We start from the raw sequence: 24,945 nt of genomic DNA on the forward strand, positions 1-24,945 counted from the left end.
GACGTCACTGTGAAAAGGATGAGCTCAATCCTGACTGGGGTCCAGCGCTGAATGTGGGTCACTGCGAGGTAAACGCCACAACATCGGACCGACATGGGCGTCAATTAAAGAGGCGATACAGCAAAACCATCAACAGGTTACTGAGACTGATTTCATTATTTACCCCAGAAGAGATAAATAATGAAAACACAGTAGCAGAGGCAACAGAAGAGGAGCAAGTTGGAGAGGCTGAGGAGGAAGGAACCCCAGGAGAGGAGCTCAGCAAGGCTGCAGACTCTGAAGAGGAACAGGAACCATTTGTGTTGAAATACAGTTGGAAGTGGCTGTTCTCTCATTTAATAATTTAATGTATTAAACATTCATGAATCGTTTGATTCAAGCACTTCAAGTTGCATGTAAACGTGAAGAAAAGAATCACATTTTAAGTAACAATTTGATATTTAAATATTCAAGTAATAAACATACATGTAATGAGATTATATTTTTAAATAAATATTTTATGTGATTAAAGGAAACAATTATATAATCAGACATCTGTCAAGACACTGGGTTTTTGGGTTTGTTTTGCTTTTCATTTTATTAACTTTGTGTTTCAATTCACTTAAGTGGTTCATGGTATTTAGTGTAGTTAGAATAATATTATTGCTTTTCCTTGTTTGTCTGAGTCCATGTCAAGCCTTCTTTAATGACTATTCTATTTTATCCTTCTAGTTATTTCTTACTTCAGCCTCCCTGCAGGGTTTCTAGTAATGTTTATTTCTTAATTTGATCACCATAGGTTCAGTTATTGTTCCATGTCTGAGTCTGTATCTTTCTGTGTCATTCTAGTTGGGTTATTTCTTTGTTTAGATCTTCTAGTTTCTCTTGCTCTGTGTTCCTTAGTTCTTATTGTTAGATCAGCCTTGTTTCTACATCCACATAAAGTAAGTCCACTGCCTGCTGCATTTGTGTCCACCGCCACATCATGACACAAACCAGATGAAAGAGCCCATCTTTAAACATTTAATGTGTAATTAAACAATAAAGGTGACAAATTTTATGAAATAGACCACACTTTAATAAATATTTGTTGTATTTAACATATTTCAGGTAAGTGAACATGTAATGACATAGATCCTGGCCTAGAATTTTATGCAATTGAACATTACAGGTAACAAGTGATGATCATCTGAGGTAATACATTTTATGAATTTTCTTTTTTTTTAAATATAATTCTGGTTAAAAAAGGGGTCAAAATGGAATAAAAATATGCCTAATCTATAGTTTAATAGAATAATTGTACACAGATTTTGAGTTAATAGGTTACATGACCTACAAGCTAAGAAAAATAAAAAATTTTGACTGCAGAAATAGCTAAAAAATATATAAAAGGTGTTCAAATGTAATAAAGGTGAGTGTGCCTCATCTATACAATCTAGTAGAACAATTTCAAGCAGATTGAGTTAATGGGACACAATTTGGAAGCTACTGAAGAAAACATTTAATATTAAAATTATTGAATATGACTTAAAATTTTAATAGAAGATAGTGTGCCTCGTGTAATAGCATGAATGTCCACTTTTTGGTATCAGTTGGTCACAAGACAAAGCATTTATGCACAGGAGTGTTCGGAAATTGACAGCAGCAATGTGAAACTCCGAGCGCTTGTGGAGAGACAAGAACAGCTGGCCGAAATTAGCGTTCATAAATCGGATCAACCTTGAGCTGAACGTCTCTTACTCCGTGGAGCTCGGTTTATCCAGTATCCAACTTGAAAACAACTTTACTGCGGTTGGTAACACAATGAAAACACCGGTGTTCTGAATAGTTTGTTTTGGTCTGTGGACCCCAGACATGGCGCCGAGCGACGAAAACGTCATATCCTGTGACGTCAACTCCAAAGCTCTATTGGCGAACTAGCATACTGCGTCCTTGTGAACTCGGTAAAAACGGACTTTCAACTGTTCTTGTGGGTACGTACTTGCCAAGAACTCAAGAAAGTACTTGCGTTCTTGAGTATTGAGTAACTGCCATGGTTTTCTCTCAGTAACACTACAACTTCGATTCAGTCGGTCTTTGAAAGCACTGTTTTACCCTACTCCAACTGGCTTCAGTAAAGAGTCAACGTAAGCCCTCTTGTCTGTGTGGTCATTTTGGAGAGGAGTTTATCTGAATGTCGACTCCAACAAGGCGATGGAGGTTGAGAACATGACAACTGGGTAATTATATTTTACGAGAAAACGCCAGTGAAACGTTATTTAAACCCACAACTAGTCTTAAAAACAACAAATCAAAAAATACAATTAGATTGAAATGAATGTCAATTATTTTCACTTCTGTTTAATCCAAATTAAGTCAGCAGCTCCGTAAGGAGCATTTAGATGTAAGATTTAAAGGAGCTGTCAAGTTTACTTTGTAACTTCAAAGAACAGTATTCATAGTTAGATTGTTTTGTTACCATAGCAACAATCTGATGCTGTGAGTTTAATCTTTGAGTTTGAACTCTATTTGTTCAGAAATACAAATTAGTAAGCAATATGTTTTATTGGTTACTAAAAACATATTGCTTTTTAGGTTTTACAATTAAACTACCCCCTCTCTCCCAGATTAAATCTAACACACAAGCTGTTAGAGGTGCTGATGTTTTTTGCAGCAAGAGGAACCCCCTAAGTCAAATTCTGCTAAAGGCCTGATGCTGTCTTGGACCGGCCCTGCACAGCGAGTTAAATCCACTGCAATGCGCAGAGAGAAACGCAACAAATGGGAGATTTAATTCAATGCTGCTAATGTGGTTTTAGTAGCTCTTCCATTTTGTGTCTGTTGAGTTTTTTATAAGGGTCACAGAAACTGTTCTGGTTGCTGGAGTTAATTGGACAAGATTTTCAGATCTCCTCGCAGCCGCATGCATTAACTCTGTCTGACTACGTAGACGACACATTTGATATGGTTTGATGCATCGTGTAACCAGAAATATAATACTAAAGATAATAATAAAATAATATAAAACCAGTGTGATGCGTAACTACGAAGGGAATGCGAAAGCTCCTCACCAGGCTGAACCTGTATGATGAGGTTAGCGCTGGTTCGTTAACCACTAACGCACCAGCCAACCGGGACCATAGATATAAACTTTACAGGGAAGTGTTGGAATTATTAGCTTAATCATGCTAGTTTTAATGCTAGTGTTAACTTTAACCACATGTTAAAATATTAGACAAATCAACATTGTTTTGAGTAGGCCTAAACTCAGGTTAAAATTAGATTCATTGTTAAATCATAATTTGATCCGTATAATATTTTTCTTAAACATACCAGCATGATTTGATAAAAGTACTCTAATCTGTAGTTTTCTATTTTTAAAATACAGCCCTGGTCAGTGTGTAAGTAATATGTCTAGGGTCAAAGGACCATTTATATATGTGTCTTAGCCTTTCTGTGAACCCAGCAAGCATTCACAGAGATATGAAATGTGGTTCTCTGAACATAAAGCTTTCTCCCTGTGTTTGGATAACTGATAAAACTGATAAAACTCTGTCTCACGAAGGAGACAAAACACCTTTAAGGTTTTGAGGAAAAACAGGCTTTTAGCAGTCGTAAATCTCCCGCCGCTCCACCAGAGACGGTGCTCAATTCACATACGGTAGAGAGGAAAACATGCCTATGGAAACAAAAGCTGGGTTCCAGAGCAGGGAAACCAGCTCCGTGTTCTCCAGGGATGGGTCCGTTCTTGAAAATGCGTCCCTGTATTTTGTCTTTGTGCTTTGTCTTTGTCTCAGGTAATTATGTCTCGGTTTGTGGTTTTGGAAGATTATGACGAGCTGTGTGATTTTATGCATTTGATTGTTTGAATAAATTCTGAATGATTGTTAAAGTTGAACAGTGATCGTTGTGTTGTCTTTGTGGTTTCGCTGATGCACGTGACATCATGGACCCGGGGAATGAGAGAAGACGACAGAAAGTTTTAACAATTTATTCTCTCAACACGCTGAGCAGCGTGTTGAGATGTAAACGCAGCACATAATTGTTCGTTCACAAAGATAAATCATTCTCACCGCTCCCTCAACGCACACCTCTGAATTCGCCACTACAAGTTATTCCTGCAGTTCACGTAGAGCTGCGCAAACAGAACTAACGCGGCAGGGTTTAAACTCCTACCTTGAGTTCTCCAAAGAATCATAATTCCTCACAGTAAATTGATGTAAATATCCATACAGGTCACCAGGGCCGGCCCAAGCCTCCATGGGGCCCTAAGTGAAATGTGGTTTTGGGGCCCTCTAGTTCTGCTAACAATGTGGACTGGCTGCAATCAGCAGTCCGATCATTAGATCATTCACACACCTGCTATAAACTTATTGCATCTCTGCAGTGCTGTTTATATTACATACATGTATAATACAGGATACATTTTTTGGCCAACTGACTTATCAACCAGTTGATTTCTGGGCGCCAATTTTCTTAATTTTGGGGGATCGTGATCGGCCGATACTTAGACGTGAAGCTGATCTTATCCCCTAATCTTATCTTCGTCAGCAAAGGTTTATAAATCAGCCTCTGTCGTCTTCTGCTCTACAGTGAGAGGTTTGACTGACAGACCGGCCCACCAGGACAGGTCTGCACTTTTGCAGTTAATATTCACCCCACTGTTGCCAACTCATCGACTTTCTTGCTATATTTAGCGACATTTCAGAGAAAAAAATAAAAAATATTAGCCAAAATCAAAATCGGCAGGCCAGACTTTTTAAAAGATCGGTAACCAGGGATCTGCCAAAAAACTGCAATTGGTGAAGCCCTACACACATATTCATGACATTCTCTAATTAAATAAATTTCTCTTAAGCGTTAAGAGAAATAAAATTAAGCAATTTTTTTCCCCCTAAAACATAAACAAGCAACGCTTAGCCTGGCGGGGGGGGGGGGGGGTGGCTAGCAAAGCATGGTGGGCTGCCAGGCTTATAACACTGGGGGAAACCCTATATTTGTATTTTATTTGCATTATTCATACTATCTTCAAAGGTAATGGCTTAGTTGTTAAAGACTGACTCTATTTAACACATATTAGCAATTTTAATCACTTTTGTAATTTAATTTGGTGTTTGAATTTTCTTAGTGAATAGCGTGTTCTTGCATGCAATCAGGTCAGAACTTTCAGTAATCCAAAACTGATTGCAACTCTGGTGAACAATCAGAGTTGTTAGGGGGGAGTCTTTAGTTCCCCCCTGAGAGTGAGAGGGGAGAACAGAACAACAGAACCGCTTGTGTAACATCTGATCTCTTTGGATGGCAGATGAGGAATTAAATTGAGTTTTCTATTCTATATCTTATAAAAAACATAGAACTAATCTCCCCTTTGCTTTGCAAAAGCTATGATCACTCTCTCTAACGTATCGCTGACTGTTCTTGCCTTCATTTGTGCAGGTCCTTGGGGTCGGTGTATGGGAAGTGAATGTGGACCTGGAGGCAGCCAGAGCAGAGCAGTATGGTGCGCCCATTCTGAAGGTTGGACCACCCTCCATACAAACTGTGACCAGACAGAGCGGCCAGACAACCAGCAGAGCTGCTTCAGAGTGTGTGACTGGCACAAAGATTTGTACGAATGGCAGCTGGGTGCTTGGAACCAGTGTGTCCCAGTGATGATGCGCAGTGCTGGGGTGCAGCGGCCAGCAGTGTGCACAAAGGGAGAGGAGGGCATCCAGACACGGGAAGTGGGTTGTGTTCAGAAATCTGATGGCGAGCCTGCGGAGGATGTAATTTGTGAATACTTTGAACCTAAACCAAGGCAGGAACAGGCCTGTCTCATTCCGTGTCCTCGGGACTGTGTGGTGTCTGAGTTCAGCCCGTGGACTTCATGTTCTAAAACTTGTGGGATTGGCTTACGGAATCGGATACGCTTTGTTCTGGCACCACCACTGTTTGGTGGGTCTGCCTGTCCAAATTTGACTGAATTTCAGACGTGTCAGCCCGGCCTGTGTGAGGGAGAGGAAAACCTTTACAGCCTCAGAGTTGGACCTTGGGGCTCCTGTTCTGTACCTTTGCCAAGGATAGCCAGACAAGCTGAAAATCCACCCAAGGAAAGCAACAAGAGATCCAGAGAAAGTGACAAATCTGCTAAAAAGGGCAGCAAACAGTCAAGAGATGGTGAAACACCATCCAGAGGAGGTGACAAACAGGCCAGAGAAGACAGCAAACAGTCCATGAGAGAAAGAAAAAAGATGAGAGATGATGAAAAACAGTACCAAGAAAAGGACATAAAGTCCACAGAAGGTGAGGAGAAAGTGTCCAAAAATGGTAACAAACCATCTTTGAGCAACAGAAAATTGGTTAGAGAAAACAGAAAACAGGACAAGGCATTCAGACAGGCAGACCGACCCAAACGACAGAAAAAGGTAAAAAACAAGGCAAAAAAAGAGAAAATGAGAGAAAAAGGCAAAGGAAGATTAAGAGAAAAGGGGAAAACAAAAGACCCAGAGACCAGAGAGCTAATCAAAAAGAAGAGGAACAAGAATCGCCAGAACCGCCCAGGAGGAAAATTCTGGGATCTGCAAGTTGGCTACCAAACCAGAGAAGTGACCTGTGTACACAAGAGTGGGACCATTGAAGCTCTGAGGTACAAATGATTGGAATGTCATTCTTTCTGTAAGCATGTGCATCCTCATAGGTCCTGTGTCATTTCTCTTGCTAGACAATCTTGTCTGGTTTGGAATAAACCAAAAGTTGAGACCTTAAAGTTTTAAGGTCTTAAGGCGAGAAACATAAATCAAAATCTCCAGAGCTGGGTTGATGACATCACAGGCAATGTTAGCAGCTATTAACAAACACAGGTTGAAATAGCACAAGTAAACAATCACCCAGGGCACAGAATACCTTGTATTTTTATCCCATTACATCAGAAGTATGTTGGTTTATGTTTTGTTATAACATAAATAACATATGTTATTTATGGTCCTGAATTCAAATTCTGGGCTGGGGTCTTTCTTTGTGGACTTTGTCTGTTGTGTTGGTGGATTGTGAGTCTTCTCTGGGTTCCCCAGCTTCCTCCTACAGTCCACAATCATTTGTGATAGGTCACTGGGTAGGTGCATGCATGGTGTGTCTCTGATTTGTCCTGTAATGAGCTGACATCCTGGGTAGGCTAAAGACCTTAACTTGTATAATCACTGTTAGGAAAAGCTTCAGCTTCCTGTAACTCTGAAAGCTTGAGATGGGCATAAAACATGGATGGATGGATGGAAATCAAAAGAGAAGTATTACATGTTCTGACACCTTCTTCCTAGGGTGTTACAAATAATTTCTCATACAGCAAATTCATTTGTATTTTTGGGGATATTTAAAGGCTGTACTTCTTTAAATATTATGATCAAGATTAATTTTCAGCCATTAAAGCTGAAGTATGTAACTTTAAAAAAATGTTTTTACACAACTGCCATGTTGCGAGAGTATAATATAAAACACATAATCTGTGAAAGAAAATCAAGCTCCTCCACCTCCTCCCAGTGTTACTATAGCCATCTGCAGAAATGAGCCACTTCCAGTCAAAAACCACCAATCAAAGCCAGGAGGAAGTTATACAAATTTAGACAAATAAAAGTTATACCTGATAGTAAGCAGGTATAGTAAACAAAGTCTGTCATTTTTATCAGGTAGTTTATTTAAACATAATTCTAGCTCTTGCTGTTAAATGTTACTCCAGTGAGAGTCGGTATTCAGCACCGAATTACAGCTAAGGCACCAACTCTACAGAAATAGTTGTATTAACTACCAGATGTCAAGCCATTTACATTCTGCAAAGTCTGACACTTATTTTAGAATGAATGGTTTTTCTGTGTATGATTGTTTTCTTTCTCATGGTGGAATGCAGACTCAGCATTCTTACAGTTAGTCTAAGAATTCAAAGATGGTATGACAGAGGGTGCAAAATCTGGTATGTGCAGGTCTAGGGTGCCTCCAAAGTTTTCAATGTTTAGTAGTATTTTATGACATTCATTCACACTACAGGCAGTATTACAGCATCTTAATGAAAGTTGGTCCAAGCTCCACTTTAACACCCCACTAAACTCATTCATCATTTGAATTTTATGTGGTGTCAGAGCATGCTCACTGACACCACATGAATGGCCTTATTCTGTCTCTGGGCTCGCTTCACTCTTAAGGAGGCCAGTGAGCACAATCAACTCCATCCTAAGAAAGCCATGGCCCTACCACAGATTTTCTTGTTATGCCTGAAAGAATAGAAACCACAGACCTTTTCTCATTCTCAGCCTTTATGGTATAGACAGATGGCTGGAAGCTTTAAAGAGGCTTACACCTATTGACTGTATTATGTTGGATATAGCACAGGATCAAGGTTATCTAGCGTGGGGGTCACAATACCATCGGACTATTTATTTCATATTTTGACTGAAACTAGAAACATGAAAATGTTTCCTCTATATTCTGAAGCTGTTGTACCATGAATGTGGATCCTTTTATATTTTGTGAAAGAGACTCCCATAAAATACAAAAAAGAGTTTGAAAAAAGAAAATCACAACCGATTCTGCAAACAATTTACCTGAGCAGAAACAGAGAAAAGATGCAGACAAGAATTTTGTCTTGATTTGCGGTGAAGAGGAAGACACGATGGACCCAGGTTGTAGAGCAGGGCTGCCCAAAGTCGGTCCTCAAGGGCCGGCATCCTGCATGTTTTAGTAATCTTTTCAGCTACCAGTAGTAGCTGAAAAGATTACTACTGGTGGTAGTAATCTTTTCAGCATGTCAATGTTCCTCTTAGGTCTTCTAACGAGCCAGGTGCATTAAACCAGGGAGAGAACTAAAACATGCAGGATGCCGGCCCTCCAGGACAGACTTTGGGCACCCCTGTTGTAGAGTGAGAAATTATGAATTTAATAAAGGACAAGCACAATAATCAAGGCAGCACAGTCAAGTGGAATGTTAATGGCTCAACACTGGTAGCAACTAGTTCAAACAACTGATGACAAACTTGACGCACAAGACTCGACAAGGAACACAGGTGGGTTTAAATACACAGGGAGACAATCGGGGGAAACGAGGAACATCTGTACTCAATCAAGAGGTAGCTGGGACAACACAGAGACTCAACAGAACACAGAAACCTAAATAAACAAACAGAAAATCCAAATCACTACAAATTTAACTGGTTGTTGTTTTTTTTTAAAATAAATTTCATTCAATTGACCTGAACAACACCTTAACATTATGTGTTGTGTTCTTATAACCAGCAGCACCTAATTAAAATTTACCATTGTCTCATTCTGCAGCCTTTGTTCTCAGGAGATGCTGCCAGTGAGCTTTCAGGCCTGCGTGATTCCCAGAGACTGTGATGTGACTGAGTGGTCTGGATGGTCAGCTTGCTCTAAGCAGTGCTACGACCCCAGTGGGACGAAAGGGGAGCGAAGTCGCAACAGGAAAGTGAGCCAATTCCCAATAGGTGGAGGAGTGGAGTGCCCAGAACTTGAAGAAAAAGAGCCGTGCAGCCCCCAGGACGGAGCGGTTCCTCCATGCACTGTGTGAGTGAACAACTTTTCATTTTACAACCTGTGTCTTCTGACTAGAAGTAATAATGATGTTATGGAGCGTCAACCAGAGTGCTGACTTGAACCTGGAAATCTGTGGAGGGTTCTACAGATTAAGGTGATGGATCCCAGGCCTTCCAACTCAAAGACTTAATCATAGATTAATTATTAAAATATGAGTTAAAAGATTCCTTTGCTCTAATGACTAAGATAAAAAGGAACTTGTGTCAAAATCTGCCAGGAATATAAACAAATTTGATCTTAAGTGATGTTGCTAATAAAATACATAGTGCCTGTTTTTAATATGCCACAGACTATGTGTCCATCTCAGCAGCATGTTCTAATGTAGAATATATACTTCATGGCATCAAATAAATGTGTTTTTTTCTTCTTGCCGTTTTGTGTTTGGTCACATGAAGAAGCTTAGATTAATGTGATCTCAATCTGACACTTCATCTGCCTTCATGTGTCACCAGCTACACCTGGAAAACCACAAAGTGGACAGAGTGTAGGGTGGACATGCTGCTGAGCCAGCAGGATCGTCGGCGTGGAAACCTGACAGGGTTGTGTGGATGTGGAATCCAGACACGTGAGGTCTACTGTGTGCAGGCCAGTGCTGTTGCTTCACCTAATCTCAGTTCACTGAGGACTAGAGAAGGTAACCCCCCTAATTTTTTGGAGCCTATAGTCCTTAACATGTTATATTCAGTTAATTGTGCTGTGTGGTATTCTAAACACTTTAGATTAGACTGTGCCTTCTAAACATGAGAAAACCATCCCATTTAAAGTTTTCCAGAAGTCATGAAGGGGACACTGCAGTGCAAACATACACAGCAAACTCTTAGACCTACATGTAAAACTTTTTGGGTGTTGGAAACCTATCACACAGTCTGCAGCATGAAACATGAAGGTAGCAGCATTTTCTTTTCTTCGACTGGACAAGCAAGTTGGTGGAGTTAAAGAACAATCCTTGAAAGAACTTGTGAACACTGTGGTGTTCATGTGGTGTTCATGGTACAGCCATGCAATGAAATGGTTAAATCAAAGCATAGTCACCTTTTAGAAATGGCTTAGTTAAGACCCAGCGTTTATTCTATTATTTAATATTGGCGCTCTCAAACCAATCTTAATGAGTTTTCACTGAACTGCAAAGAAATAAAACGTCAAGATATCTGAACTGTATCCTGGTGTACTGTAGACTGGTTGCCAGTGTTTTACAGAACAAATAGAACAAGACTAGACAACTTTATAGTTGAGCAAAAGTATGAGGCTGTAGAGGTCCTGCTTCACAAATATTTTGAAATAAATTAGCTAAAAACTAAAACCAGTTTTAAATTAGATGTACAAGCTGTGTTACAGATGAGCTTAGCAACGATGGCTCATCTCTTCAGACACATGTAGGACAGGGAATTAAAATAGTGTCCCCATTACCATTCATTTGCATTTTGAGTTGCGTGCAGTGCAGTGAAGAAAGCACTGAAATGTATATTTTCCAGTAAATCAATGGTTGTGCTGAACACACAGAGCTGGAAGTGGCCTGGAAGCTTGTCCATTTTTATCCAGCATTGACACAGTAAGTATCCGTCCATCTGGCTGGTGAAACTGGCATCTGTTGCTGAGATTATTCAGATCTTATGCTCACAACCAGTGGCTCGTTTTCACCCTTCCAAGCCAAGAATCCACGTTGCTGATTCTGTTAACAGAGGCGGGCAACTTCTTGGGTTTTATTCTTTACTGCTGCCTGAGTCGATATACCATAAAAAGACATTATTTTTTGTGGTTGTCATGGAGATTGTTTTTAGGTAGAAACAAGAAGATATTAATGAAGGCATTCAGAGATGTAAAAAAATCAGTAGATTCTGCTTTAGGCAATAGCCAAAAAGGAAGAGAGTCAAAGGAAGATGTATAACAAAAAGGAGGAGTGGAGAATGTAGGTGGGATGAAGTGGTTCTGCCAGCTCTACTGCTCAATTTCATCTTCCTCCCTTCACTATGTCATTTTCCCTGACACCATGTATGAAATCATGTCAGATAGTATTTGGTCATACCAAGCAATAAACAGTAGCATCTTCATCCTAAAATAATATCTTTTAGAATGAAATTGCCCAATTCATGGTGTGTGTTAACTGCAAATTTGATAATTTCCTACAACTGTTTGAAGCAGAAATTTTTAGTTTTCCCTTTGTCCTTTCCACTGCCAATGTTTCACAAGTAATAGGATTCTGCAACCTAACTTTATTTTGAATATTTCCACAAAAGTGGCAATTTGCTTATCAAAAGGTGTTTTGATACCTAAAGGAAAACTGACAACCGATTCATTCATTATTTGAATGTTGTAAAGGCTCGTCCTCCTTTGTTTGCCAAATAAGAGAACGGAATGCCCGACTGATCGTTGCCGAAACTAAACATGGACCTAGCAAATCTATTTTAAATCATTTTCCTTCTCAAATGTTTAGGTGTCATAAGTACACAATTCTCATTACTGATTCCTTGGAAATTCAGCACTCTCACAGGGACTTTTATGTTATTTTAAAAGATCATTGTTGTGGCTCTTTCATACATAAATTTGTCAAAAAATTCAACTGTTCTTTCATTTGTAAGTTGTTTCACAGTTCTAGAGAATGTTAGCACACACAATCATTTTAACTCCAGGAGTACCTGCAGGATATTATCAGAGTGCACGCACAAAACTATCTCTGCACCTGATACACATGAATGCATCCCCAAAGTGCATCATGTGCGTGGCGCACAAAACCAGCACAAACCTAACCCAAACCAATACGAACGCAATGCAAATGGCAGCGGGACACACAACGCACATAAGGCAACACACTCACACTTATGGCTGTACAACTTTTTTCCTGTTTTTTTTTTTTTTTGACAAATTACACTAAATAATAAAGACAGGAAGCAAAACCTGCCTGTGTGATCCACTGGAGTAGGAGGATGGAGATTCACAGGATCAGGTGTCTGAGACATCAGACAACATAGGAGGCGGCAAAGCAATAATGTTTGCTTGATTTCTATTCTTTTGGGCAAACATTTCCACTAGATTTAGCTGTTTAGCCCACAGTCTTACTCTGACGCTCAGGAAGAGTGCGGCAGATGTCACAGTCGTTGAACAAGGAAGTGATGGGGGTTTCTCATCAGCTGATTAGTTCCCAAAACCATGAAAAAAAGAAGAAAACTTGTAAAAGCATACGCTGGGTCAGTGGAAACCCACCGGCACCGTGCGCAGGGTAAAAAGCTCAAGCGGAGTCCACTCAACCCCTCTTCAGACTGTATGAGGGCTAAAACTCCATTTATTCAGTTTTAGATAGCTTCAGCTTAGTCACCAAGCCACTAAATAAACCAAAGTAACCTGACCAATAACATTTAGGTTAAGGACTACATGTGTCCACCCCAACAGACACACACAGATGTGGGCTTCATACAGGATGTTTTGACACAACATGTTAAGTATTTTTAATTTCTTGAGATGACGTTTTGTGAATTAATGCTATATAGTCTGAATTGAATTTAACTTGTCATTAGGGACACATTTCTGTATTTAAAATTTTATTGGGCCAATCTAATATTCTAAGTTTAAATAGCATATTTTCATTAGCTTTAAAGTGAAAAATTACCATAATTACCAGAAAAAAAAATGCTTGAAAACATCACTCTGTGGTAAATAACTTACATAATGCATTTCATTTAGTGAAGTGAGTTATGGAAACAAATTAACATTTTAATGATCTAATTCATTCCATATGAATGTGTATGGACACATTCTTATCAATGCGCATCCTAGTTAAATGACATACTGGAAAGCAGCTGTGCCACTGTGATGCCATGAGTCCTCAGCTGGAACAGAGCTGGGCACCAGGATACTTTTGGCAGGTGGCTCATGGAGGCGGCCTCTCTGCTCCCTAATTTGTGTCTGGAAGCACAGCACATGGGAATGCACACCATCTGGCATGAAGATACCAGAGCAAGGGCAATCTGGGGAGAAGCTTGTCAGACTTTACAGTTGTACAGAAGAACAAAGGGGCTATTGTTGCTTTAACATTATTAATGAAGAAAAATGTGGGAGGAATGTTTGACTTTCCACAACCCTTCACATTTTGACAAAAAATTAAATTTTACTGGTCTAATTCAACATTTGTGTCTATAATAAAAATGTTCACATTTAGCTTTGAGTCATGGTTCCTAATAAGGAATAAACTGAAACTAGCACACTAGTTCCAGTTCTAGTGAGCTAGAACTAGTCTGGCCTGCCAGCACGCCAGACCTGTCCCTCATTGAAAATGTGTGGAGTGCAAAATGCAACAACAGAGACCCCAGACTGCTAAACAAGTGAAGTTCTACATCAAGCAAGAATGGGGGGAAAATAAATAAATAAATCAACAATTAGTTTCCTCGGTCCCTAAAGACTTATTGAGAGTTGTTTTAAGGAAAGGTGATGTAACACAGTGATAATTATGTTCTTGTCCCAACTTTTTTGGAATATGTTGCAGTCATCAAAACATAAAAAAGTGACTATTTGGATACAGCAATAACATTTTTCTGACTAACATTAAACATTATGCCCTTGTAATGGATTAAATTCAATACTGGCTGAAAAGGATTTGCAACTCATCATAACTTTTTTTTCCTTTATGTTTTACACAAAGTCTCAACTTCATTGGAGTTGGGGTTGTAAATTCTAAACTATTTATTGGTTTTAAAGACAAATCTTTATGGCCATAGATCTGGCACTATGAAAATAAATATTAATGTAAAATATTTTCTTGCATGAGACTGTTAGAAAATAAAGGCCTTTATTCTCCCTGGATAACTTCTGATTGATTATATTAGAACTGAGTTTATTTTTTATAGCACAGGGAAATTGGGGTCAGATCACTTTACACTAGAAGGTTAGGAGCTTACATCCAACCCATCCATCCATTTTCTTACACCCTCGTCCCTAGTGGGGTTGGGAGGGGTGCTGGTACCCATCTCCAGCGACCGTTTCGGGCGAGAAGCGGGGTACACCCTGGACAGGTCGCCTGTCTGTCACAGTAGGAGCTTACAGTAACTCAGAAACCAAACACTTCTTGGATGTGCAGTTACAGTATGGCAGTAACCATGGTAGGATGAAAAGAAATGGGACAACATTTGTTTAGATGGTAATAAAAGGGCAACCAATCATTTTACTTGATTTAACTTATCACCTTCTATAGCATTACATGTGGTTTTAAGGTCGCATGACATGTGCACATGCTTAAGTGTGACTATTAAAGGACAACCTTTGGGGATGGCAGTTTGCATGTGAATGAAGCTGAATACTGTTGTTGCACAGCTTGAATAATTCATCAGTCTGGCGACCTTGCAGAGAGTCACCAACACCTGACTGTATCTGAAATACACAAAGAAAAAAGACAATCTAACTCGGGTGTGAAAGTACAGTTGATCGACTAATTTATATTTGTCAGAATGCCTCAATGATTAGTCATGATATTTATGTTTTTTTGCTGTTCTATTTCTTTTCTGATGTGTTTTTGTTTTTTTTGTAATTGAGTTTGCACAGCTACTGCTAGTTCATTCATCGTTTGTGTTTCTCCATAGGTTTGCGGCCAGTGGACAGTGAACTGTGTTTGGGAGTTCCTCCGAATACCACACAGCTCTGCCATATCAGCTGCCCTGTGGAATGTGAGGTGTCTTTGTGGAGCTCTTGGGGACCTTGCACTTATGAGAACTGTCAAGACCAGACCACTAAGAAAGGTAAGAAATTGCTGGGTAACTTTGATTGGAGGTGTGTAGTGTACACACCTTCTTAGAATGAAACCTCACTGTGGAAGCCACAATCCATTATGTTCAGCTGGAGGTCATGTGTTAGTGACCACTAACACATGGTGGGACATTCTCCTTTAGGATTTTTTTTTGTAGACAGCAGAATTTATGGTTCTGTTTATTACAGAAAGTTTTCCAGGTTCTGAAATCAAGACAACCCCATTATCACACTACTGCCACCATGTTTTACAGTTGGTATCATGTCCTTATTCTGAATTGTCTTATTCTGAATTGTTGTGTTACTGTTACACCAGATATATCAGGACACCAGCCTGGTAAAAACCAGCCCCTTCTCCTACACTGTTTGCTTCTTTCAGAGGGACTGGACTCTCGGCTGTTGAGAAGCGATTGCTTCCTGGAGGCATAGTCTCTATTAAGGTTTTAAATTTTACCAAATGGCTGACATTTGGCCTTGACATGTATAATTTACCTGTTCCACACTAAGAAGGTTACCAGAAATTGCCTGTGCTGTAAACAACCATCCTCCACTGCAAAGAGAGAAGTGGCATGCCGAACGAGACGGCTGTTAATATTAATGCAGTATTTGGAAGAGTGGCCAACATGGACTGAACACCTTTCTTCACTTCTTCTGCTGCCATTGCTAAAAGTTCAGAACTACTACAATTGTAAAACAGAGCAGAAAGTCAACATCATCCTTCACTACTTTGCCTTCTGTTTGCTGATTTGCCCGGTTCAAATTCTAATCGAGTGGAATAAGGCAGGAAGGAATGGCCAAACTATAGGGACACACACCTCCCAAAGACGGAATCGGTTCCCTACTGCTTACATTTAAACAGCAGTCTTAATTATGCTTCCATGGCACAAATATGACTGGCTACTTGATTTGGACTCCCTAGAGTATTACTGTCTATGAGGAAGAGCAGTTTAATATTCCTCACACCTGTTACACGCTCAGCTTGGGAGAGTGACATGTGCCTTCTAACAGTCCAGTGGTGGTATGCTCCTTTTATTTGTCGCACCACAACTGTGTCTATCAAAAATAATTTATTTTCATCCAACCTTTTTTAAAATTTTTTCAGAATTTTGCAGATAAAACAAGACGTTTGGCTGAGGGAACCAGTAATGGCACAAAATGACAGTTCAGCAGAGAAAAAACAGGAGAAATGGATTTACTTCACAGTGGGAGAGATTGAATGATTTATGAGATGCATGCTTTAACAGTGTTAACCTGAGAAACATATAGTACACATAAGAGAGGTATCTGAAGGTTAACAAGCTAATAAAAATCAACCATCAGGCTAAGACTGTTTATCTGACAAATATCAGTCAATAAAGGAGATTTTAACCATGTATGAACTCTGCAGCTTACTCAGTTATGTGACGTAGATAAGCTCACCTAAAACACCGACAGATACACTTTCCAAGACTGTAGATTGTTAGGCCTATTCTATTCTTTGTATAAAATTTGACTCCATTCTAAAAATCTTCCAATAATGACAGACTGCATGTTTCTGGAAGCATTGCCACTCCAGCCATAATTACCCCCTGAAGTTACAGCATCTACCATGACTAATGCATGTTGACTCTGCTTTAATGAAGTGCTTTAAATGAAAGATATGGTAGGGAATTCTCTTCCATGCATCTCAATGATGGATCCAGTTGCTCACTGTGCCACTTCTACTTTCACTGTCAAGCGCTGTTCCTTTTGCGAAGACAACGCACACAAGTGTGTGTGCACACATACACATATACACACTCGCACACACTCACATAGACTTTCATGTCTGTCTAGCCTTGCTCAAAATACCACAGACATAAAATAAAAGTGTTTCCTACTGGCTGCATTAGGACTTATTCCTAAACCTTTGAAGAAGAAGAAGCAGTTTCATGTATGATTGTAAGCCAAGTTGCATCTTTGTGTAAAAACTTTAAAAAATGAAAAAGAAACATTGAATGCAGGAAGCCAGCCTTACATAACTATGTAAGGTTGGACATGCACTTTGATCAAAGGAAGTGTTCTACATCTACAAGCTTTATTTAGTTAGGTTTATTTTCAGCTATATTTTGTAAAAGCATGACAAAAGAGGAGGATTAAAACACCTAATTTCTTTTAAGACAATGGCACACAACCACATGAAAAGCAGGAGAATATTTACTCAGAAGATTGATTACTGGATGGAGAAATGGGTAAGTTGATTAGTGACTGAAGCAGTTGCAGGTGGGAGCTGCAACAACTGAGGGAAACTAATAGTGACAGATGACAGAACCAAAACGGCTACCCCTAAGGAAACACAAAGATGAGAGTAAACTAAATAAGAGCACATCAATCTGCTCAAAATACAAACCTAACGTACAAAACAAACACATGAATAACAAGCAACAAATACTAGAGAAAAAACATGAAAGTGAAGACTCTGCAGGTCAGTGGGAATGGAATAGGACATTAAAATTTAACAAGGTATAACCAAAAATGCTGGACCACACAACCTTCACTGCTTCTGCTTACACATTACATACCTGAGAGTGTCATGATCCGTGTTTCTGTGTATTTATTTTAAGGTTTTTCTGTGTTCAGTTTCTGTCCTGCGTCTCTGTTGTTTCTGTGTCTTCCCCGTTGATTGCTTCCCAGGTGTGTCTCATTCCTTGATTACCCTCCCTGTGTATTTAGTCCCACCTGTTTTTGTCTCTTGTCGGATCCTTGTCGTACGTCATACCTTGTCTGTTCCTCGTCCGTTGTAGTTTTCAGTTCAGTTTCTCAGTAGAACTGTTAGTCCTGAGTTTGATTATTTCGTCGTCACAGTAGAACTGCTTAAGTCCTGTGTCGGCGTTGGCTCTGTTGCTCAGTCTATTGCTACCAGTGTTAGCTTTATTTTCTGCTCACTGTGCTGCCTACTTGTTTTGACTGTTTGAGCTGCTACCTTCATTAAATTCATTATCATCTTCATCTGGGTCCCCGTGTTCTATCTCACTACCACCAACCATGCTTCCTGACAGAGAGATTATTTCACTATTGTTCCGGCAGGGGGGATGATTATTAAAATCTCTGGAGTTTTGCATTTAAATAAGAAGCTCCGGAAAACAGCTGTTAATATAATTATTTTGATAGAATTTTTTATTTAATTATGTCATAGCAGTTTATAAGATAAAATGGCCCAGTTCATATCCAATTATAAATTCAAATCTGTCCATACTGATCAGGTCAATATCGGTTCAGTCAATTTCCATACAATCAAGGAAGATTCAATGAAATCACTGCCATAGAAACATAATACAGATTTGAACACAATGAGTATTGAGTAAAATGTAACGTTGTATAGCTAAGGAAAGCAACAGAACACATGAAAAATGTCCTTTGCTGCCATCTGCCTTCCTGATCATTGAGTGAAAGTAAAACAAAATGTCCAGCCCAACCAGGATTGGTATTAGGAGCCATCTTAGAGCTGAGAGGATTTCTGAAAACTTCAAAGTTTGAATAGATGCCAGCTAACAGTAACTACTGATAAAACATTCCTTAAATAACAAGTAACTGAGAACATATTATTTTCCAATGATTGTGCACAATTAAGTATAAATTAGTGCACATTGTAGCAGCTGCAAATTAGCTAAATGCAGTCAGAAGCAATGACAGTGCCAGCAGTCCCATACGATTGTGCCAGAAAAGATGTAGGCTCCCACATACTTGGGTGTTCCTCACTCTGCAGAGTGTCATGCATTGTCAAAGCAAACTCAGTGTGAATTCATAGTGGACAACCGCTGGACACTCCCACACAAAGATACATTTTTACAACCGCTTATGCATACTCGGTAAACTTCTTGGTGGGAAATTGTGTTTTCTACCCAACTGTTTTGTCAGTGACACAACTACGAGGTTGAAAATCAGTGTAAGTAATTGCAAGAATACACATCAGCCACCCTGCCACTTTGTGCTACACTAACGAGTGTGGAGTGACTGACCTGGTGGAGAAGAAACAGGGTGAGGCACCCAACTAGTTCTGTAAATTTGCTAGTAACTAATAGGATTGAGGGAAATCAAAGAATTTTTCACAAGAAAAGTATGATTGCCACTTGAGTGAGTGAGAAACTGTGGGTGAAGTCTGTGTGGTTCACAGAACACGTATAGGAGTGTGTGGTAACTTTTAATATCAAAAACATTTTCTCTGTTTTAAAACAGAAGAATTGGAGTTCTGAGTTCACACTAGGAAGCCTACCATGTTTTTTTGTCAATATGTTAAAGGAAAAGCCTCGCAAAGTGGATTCTGTGACACACTAAAGAGATTAGAGAACAGACTAGCTCATTTTTTTAAATCATTGAAACATTGAAAGCAGGAGGCCAGCCTTACATAGCTATGTAAGGTTGGACATGCACTTTGATCAAAGGAAGTGTTCTACATCTACAAGCTTTATTTAGTTAGGTTTATTTTCAGCTATATTTTGTAAAAGCATGACAAAAGAGGAGGATTAAAACACCTAATTTCTTTTAAGACAATGGCACACTACCCTATCTATTGTGATTTCAACAATCATTTGCCCAGGTATCATTTTTTTGAGCTCATGCCGTGTCCCAGGATCCATTCTACAACCCCTGGCAAAAAGTATGGAATCACCAGTGTTGGATGAGCAGTCATTCAGACATTTCATGCTGTAAAACAAACTCGGATCAAAAACATGACACAATATTAAGGTCGTTCCAAAGTGCAACTTGTTGGCTTTCAGGAACACTCAAAGAAATGAAGAGAAAACATTGTGGAAGTCAGTGAATGATACTTTTATTGACCAAACACAGGGAAATAAATATGGAATCACTCAATTCTGAGGAAAAAAGTATGGAATCATGAAAAACACATAAACAAAAGACCATTCAAAATACATCACTAGTATTTAGTTGCACCATCTTTGGCTTTTATAACAGCTTTTAGTCTCTGAGGCATGGACTTGATGAGGGACAAACAGTATTTGGTGCCTACTCTCTTTGATAGCAGTTGCCAGATCAGCTTTGCAGGTTGGAGCCTTCTTGTGGAACATTTTTTTCAATCTCCACCACAGGTTTTCTATTGGGTTGAGATCTGGACTATTTGCAGGCCATGACATCGACTGAATGTGTCTTTCTTCAAGGAATGCCTTCACTGTTTTTGCCCTATGGCACGATGCATTGTCATCTTGGAAAATTATTTCATCATCTCCAAACATCTGTTCAATTGAAGGGATGAGAAAACTGTCCAAAATGTCAATGTAAACTTGTGCATTGATAGAAGAATTAACCACAGTCATCTCCCCAGTGCCTTTGCCTGACATGCAGCCCCATATCATCAAGGACTGTGGAAATTTGGTTGTTTTCTTCAGGCAGGCCTCTTCATAAATCTCACTGGAATGGCACCAAACAAAAGTTCCAGCATCATCACCTTGTCCAATGCAGATTCTTGACTCATCACTGAAGACAACTTTCATCCAGTCATCCACAGTCCATGATTGCCTCTCCTTAGCCCATCGGAATCTTGTTCTTTTATGGTTAGGTGTCAATGCTGGTTTTCATTTAGCTTTCCTGTATTGAAATCCCACCTCCTTTAGGCGATTTCTTACGGTTCGGTCACATACATTGACTCCAGCTTCCTCCCATTTATGCTTCATCTGTTTAGTTGTACTTTTTTGGTTTTCAAGACAAATGACCTTTAGTTGTTTGTCTTGACGCTTTAATGTCTTTCTTGGTCTACCAGTACGCTTGGCTTTAACAACCATTCCATGCTGTTTGTGTTTGGACCATATCTTGGATACAGCTGACTGTGAACAGCCCACATCTTTAGCAACCATGCGTGAAGGGTTACCTTCTTCAAGAAGTTTCACAATCCTCTCTTTTGTTTCAAGGGACATTTCTCTTGTTGGAGTCATGGTTCTCGCCACTCCACTTCGTCCAGCAGCCCTCCAAGGTGTCATGACTGCAGGTGTTTTGAACTGCACACTAACGGGCACATCTAATCTGGGGCAGGTGTCCATTTAGGGAAAGGAAATAGACTGGGTGTGTCCTTTTTTCTACCTCCAATTTGAGTGATTCCATACTTTTTTCCTCAGAATTGAGTGATTCCATATTTATTTCCCTGTGTTTGGTCAATAAAAGTATCATTCACTGACTTCCACAATGTTTTCTCTTCATTTCTTTGAGTGTTCCTGAAAGCCAACAAGTTGCACTTTGGAATGACCTTAATATTGTATCATGTTTTTGATCCGAGTTTGTTTTACAGCATGAAATGTCTGAATGACTGCTCATCCAACACTGGTGATTCCATACTTTTTGCCAGGGGTTGTATTCATGCACCTCTAGTTTGGAATTTCTTACAGCTTGTTCTATTGACAGACTCCAGGCAGAACTTTCTTCTTGTTTGGTGTTCCACAACTGCTATATACAAATGCTGCTTTAGGAGAAACCTATCAGGACTTCCACTTGAGTTCTTGTAAAGTATTACATTTCCTATCCAAAAATAACTTAGTTCTTGTTATAACCACATGTAATAAAAGAACTCAGCTTCTATATTCTATATCAAGTTCTGTGTTCTTGTATGGAGTGTTAAAATGCTTATTTGCATAAATAAAGCTAACCTTTGGCTTTAAATTAGCTTTTCTACAACTTTTTGTTGATAAAAATGTTTAATTTTCCTTACTTTACAGCACACCCAATGATTGTTAGTGCTCAGTGTTTGAAGACCATTTTCAGTGTCCTGTTTCCTACTACATGAGATGGTAAAGGGTTTTAGAAGCTAATGCTTCAGTTGTATCAAACTCAGTTAACCTTTTTATCCTTTTAACTATTTCTTATTTTGTTGCCTGGCAATGTACATTAACTGTGATTATATTCATGTATATGTGTCTACTGAAAATGAAGCCCCCAGGTCTATCAATGGAAGCATGTGTTGTATTATCTTTCAGCCATGCAAATCATTAAACCCCCTGCAGATAGCTAGAGAATGAGCCCTAAATTGAATTTCTCAAACCCCAAGCCTCATTTTTCTCCAAACAAAGCTCCCTCGCTCCCCTTCCACACCACCTATTCTCCATCAGATAACACTTCTGTCAGTGAGTGCAGACACAGGATGGTTCATGTCCAGGTGACCTACTGATTAAATAAAGGATTTTCAAAAGAAGACAAAAAAATGAAATAGAACCTGTACCACAAAAGTACTCCAGGGGGTTGCTGCCTTATCTGACAAGAGCAGGAGTGTGAAATAAGGGGGGTTGACCTTGGCTAGTGTGGAAAGAGCGTCCTGAGGACTTGACTGTGGAATGTCTTGCCTTAAGCAGCACAAATGTGAGAAGTTCAACAGAATTAATGAACTATAATGACAGTTTGCCATTTTGGATGAACATGGTTTTAATGAGTGAAACACTGGAGCACTCATAGAGGAGAAATTCTAAAAAAATTTTACTCAATTTTAGATTTATAATGTTTTTTGCTGTTACATGTGTCAGTCATTGAATTAATGTGAGCCATGACATTGTCATGGAGCATATTAGATTTTGAATCATTGCTGTATGTCCTCACTCATAGAATGACAGAAGGTGTTTATAATCTTTGACCTAGTTGGGTCAGTTTACTTGTCTCATTATGGAAATCAATATGTGTCTTTAGGATCTGAATTAAAATGGCACTGAAATTTTAATGCATGTTTGTACTTATCTTTCAGTGTTAAAATATATTTAGAATACATTTTTTACCTGAAAAAAAATCATTGTCATTATTTCTACATGGTTGATATTTAATTTAATTTAACTTCAAGCTAAAAATTCACATTGCTATTTCAAATTGATCGCATTTTCAATTGCTGTTTTCCAGTTTAACTTCTCAGTGTTAAAAAAAATTGGCATACAAAAAAATTCAACTTGTCAAAATTCAAATGTAATAATTTCAGTCTCCTTAGTTTCAACTGGCTCATTTCACTGTCTGAAATTCTGCATCTACATTCCAGATATGAAGCTGCTTCATCCATTCCCATGAACTATGAATATGGGTTGTACAACTTCCATGATTTCCACCCCTTGGTCAGCACGTACTCTAGAAACAAAATATGCAAATGATTTAAAGTTTGCACAATCATATAAAAGTATGATATGCATGGATTAGAAATTTGAGCAGAGCTCGAAAATTCTTTCTAACTGGGTTTCTGTTAAAATTTCAGCCAAACTAAGAGTAGGAGATGAAAATTTGTCAGCCAGGGTGCTTAAAAACATCACAGATTTGGGACTGAGAAAAAAATGGTGAGAATGGATAAACAGGGCAAGGGTTAATAAATAAATGGATGCAGAGTAAAAATATGGCACATTTGCTCTAAGGACAGACCAGGGATTTGTTATTGGCAGACTATCTGCAAAATAATCATGATGTTTGTTATGTTGTGGTAAATTTGATATCTGGTCATGTGAGTTTACTTAAATGTAAGCAGTTTTTCTAGAATTAGTATGTCAATGAAGGGAACAAACTCAGAATTAAAGCTGCAAGCGGTGTTGGAGGCCCTCGCAGCAAAGCGCTCCGAAGGCCTATAGGCAACCGCCGGGGTTCCAGCCCCGCCACTCTCTCGCCACCGCCAACACTCTGGCGCAGTTCCCGCAGTTATCCACCAGGTGACACACACCTACGTCTTCCGCATCGCTCCCTGACACAAGCGGAGTCGATATGAATTACAATTTCAAACTATTGGGCTCTTTAGAGGCTAACAAAGGTCAAGCCTGACAATTTTACTGTAAATAAGATGAGACATGTATGATTTTGAACAGTCTTTCTTCCAACACAAAGACTGCTCTAATAGTTCCTTCCAACAGGTGACTTCCTGTTGGAAGGGGCCGTGGCTAAAGTGATGTCACCAATTTAATGTGATGAGCTCTGCTCTGTGATGATACCAATGAAGTTTAATGCAATTGGGAGCTTCTATTGGGAAGTTATTCCATCTTGATATTTCATGGCGAATGGCCAGATTTGAGGCTTGGCCACGCCCACGTGCTTTGACACAGGAAAATTCCTTTGATAACTTTTGACTCTCAATGCCTCAAGACTGTGCTGAGTGAGTTTGAAGCCTGGATCTCAAAAGCTCTAGGACGAGTTCACTCAGATACGATGTCAATAAAATACATCGTATCTGATGTATTTTATTGACATCAGATCAGTAAAATATTGATCTGATGTCAATATCAGATTGAATCATTGCTGTACGTCCTCACTCATAGAATGACAGGAGGTGTTTATAAAGTCAAATGATCCAAAGTCCATTTGACTTTGGATCAAATGGACTTTGATCCAAAATGGCCAACTTCCTGTTGGGTTTGGACCATGGCTCCTAGAGACTTTTAGATCCTGACAAGTTACACATGTGTACCAAGTTTCATAATTCTGGGATAAAGCATTTTAAAAAAATATTCTAGGGGGCGCTTTGGAGGAATTAGGCCACGCCCACCAAATTTTGCACTGGATTCCTGTTGGCGGATGGACAAGGATCGATCTCAGTGAGTTTGGTGCAGCTGGACTAAAACATGTGGAATCTAGAGCAAAACGTATGGCGGAGGTGTGACCTGTGACTTCACCGCGCCCTCCACGGCCACGCCCTCCACTGAAAACTCTGGGCGCTTTAAAGCAAGTGAGACCAGTTTATCAGTCATCTGACACAAGATCATCTTGATTAGGTCAAGA

General features: G+C 39.3%; 1 protein-coding gene across 1 annotated transcript in view; it reads left to right on the forward strand.

The window, feature by feature from the left end:
* The first annotated feature begins 3,012 nt into the window (after positions 1-3,012).
* Positions 3,013-24,945, forward strand: part of thsd7aa (thrombospondin, type I, domain containing 7Aa) — a 68,372-nt gene continuing 46,439 nt past the window's right edge. The window contains exons 1-5 of the mRNA XM_088009930.1: positions 3,013-3,061; positions 5,395-6,583; positions 9,253-9,501; positions 9,984-10,165; positions 15,096-15,251. Coding sequence (XP_087866056.1) covers positions 3,013-3,061; positions 5,395-6,583; positions 9,253-9,501; positions 9,984-10,165; positions 15,096-15,251 — 1,825 coding nt within the window. The remainder of the gene's footprint in view (positions 3,062-5,394; positions 6,584-9,252; positions 9,502-9,983; positions 10,166-15,095; positions 15,252-24,945) is intronic.

The sequence above is a fragment of the Poecilia mexicana genome, unplaced genomic scaffold (assembly GCF_051168715.1).
Source record: "Poecilia mexicana isolate PSO_F unplaced genomic scaffold, ASM5116871v1 scaffold_11, whole genome shotgun sequence".
NCBI lineage: Eukaryota > Metazoa > Chordata > Actinopteri > Cyprinodontiformes > Poeciliidae > Poecilia > Poecilia mexicana.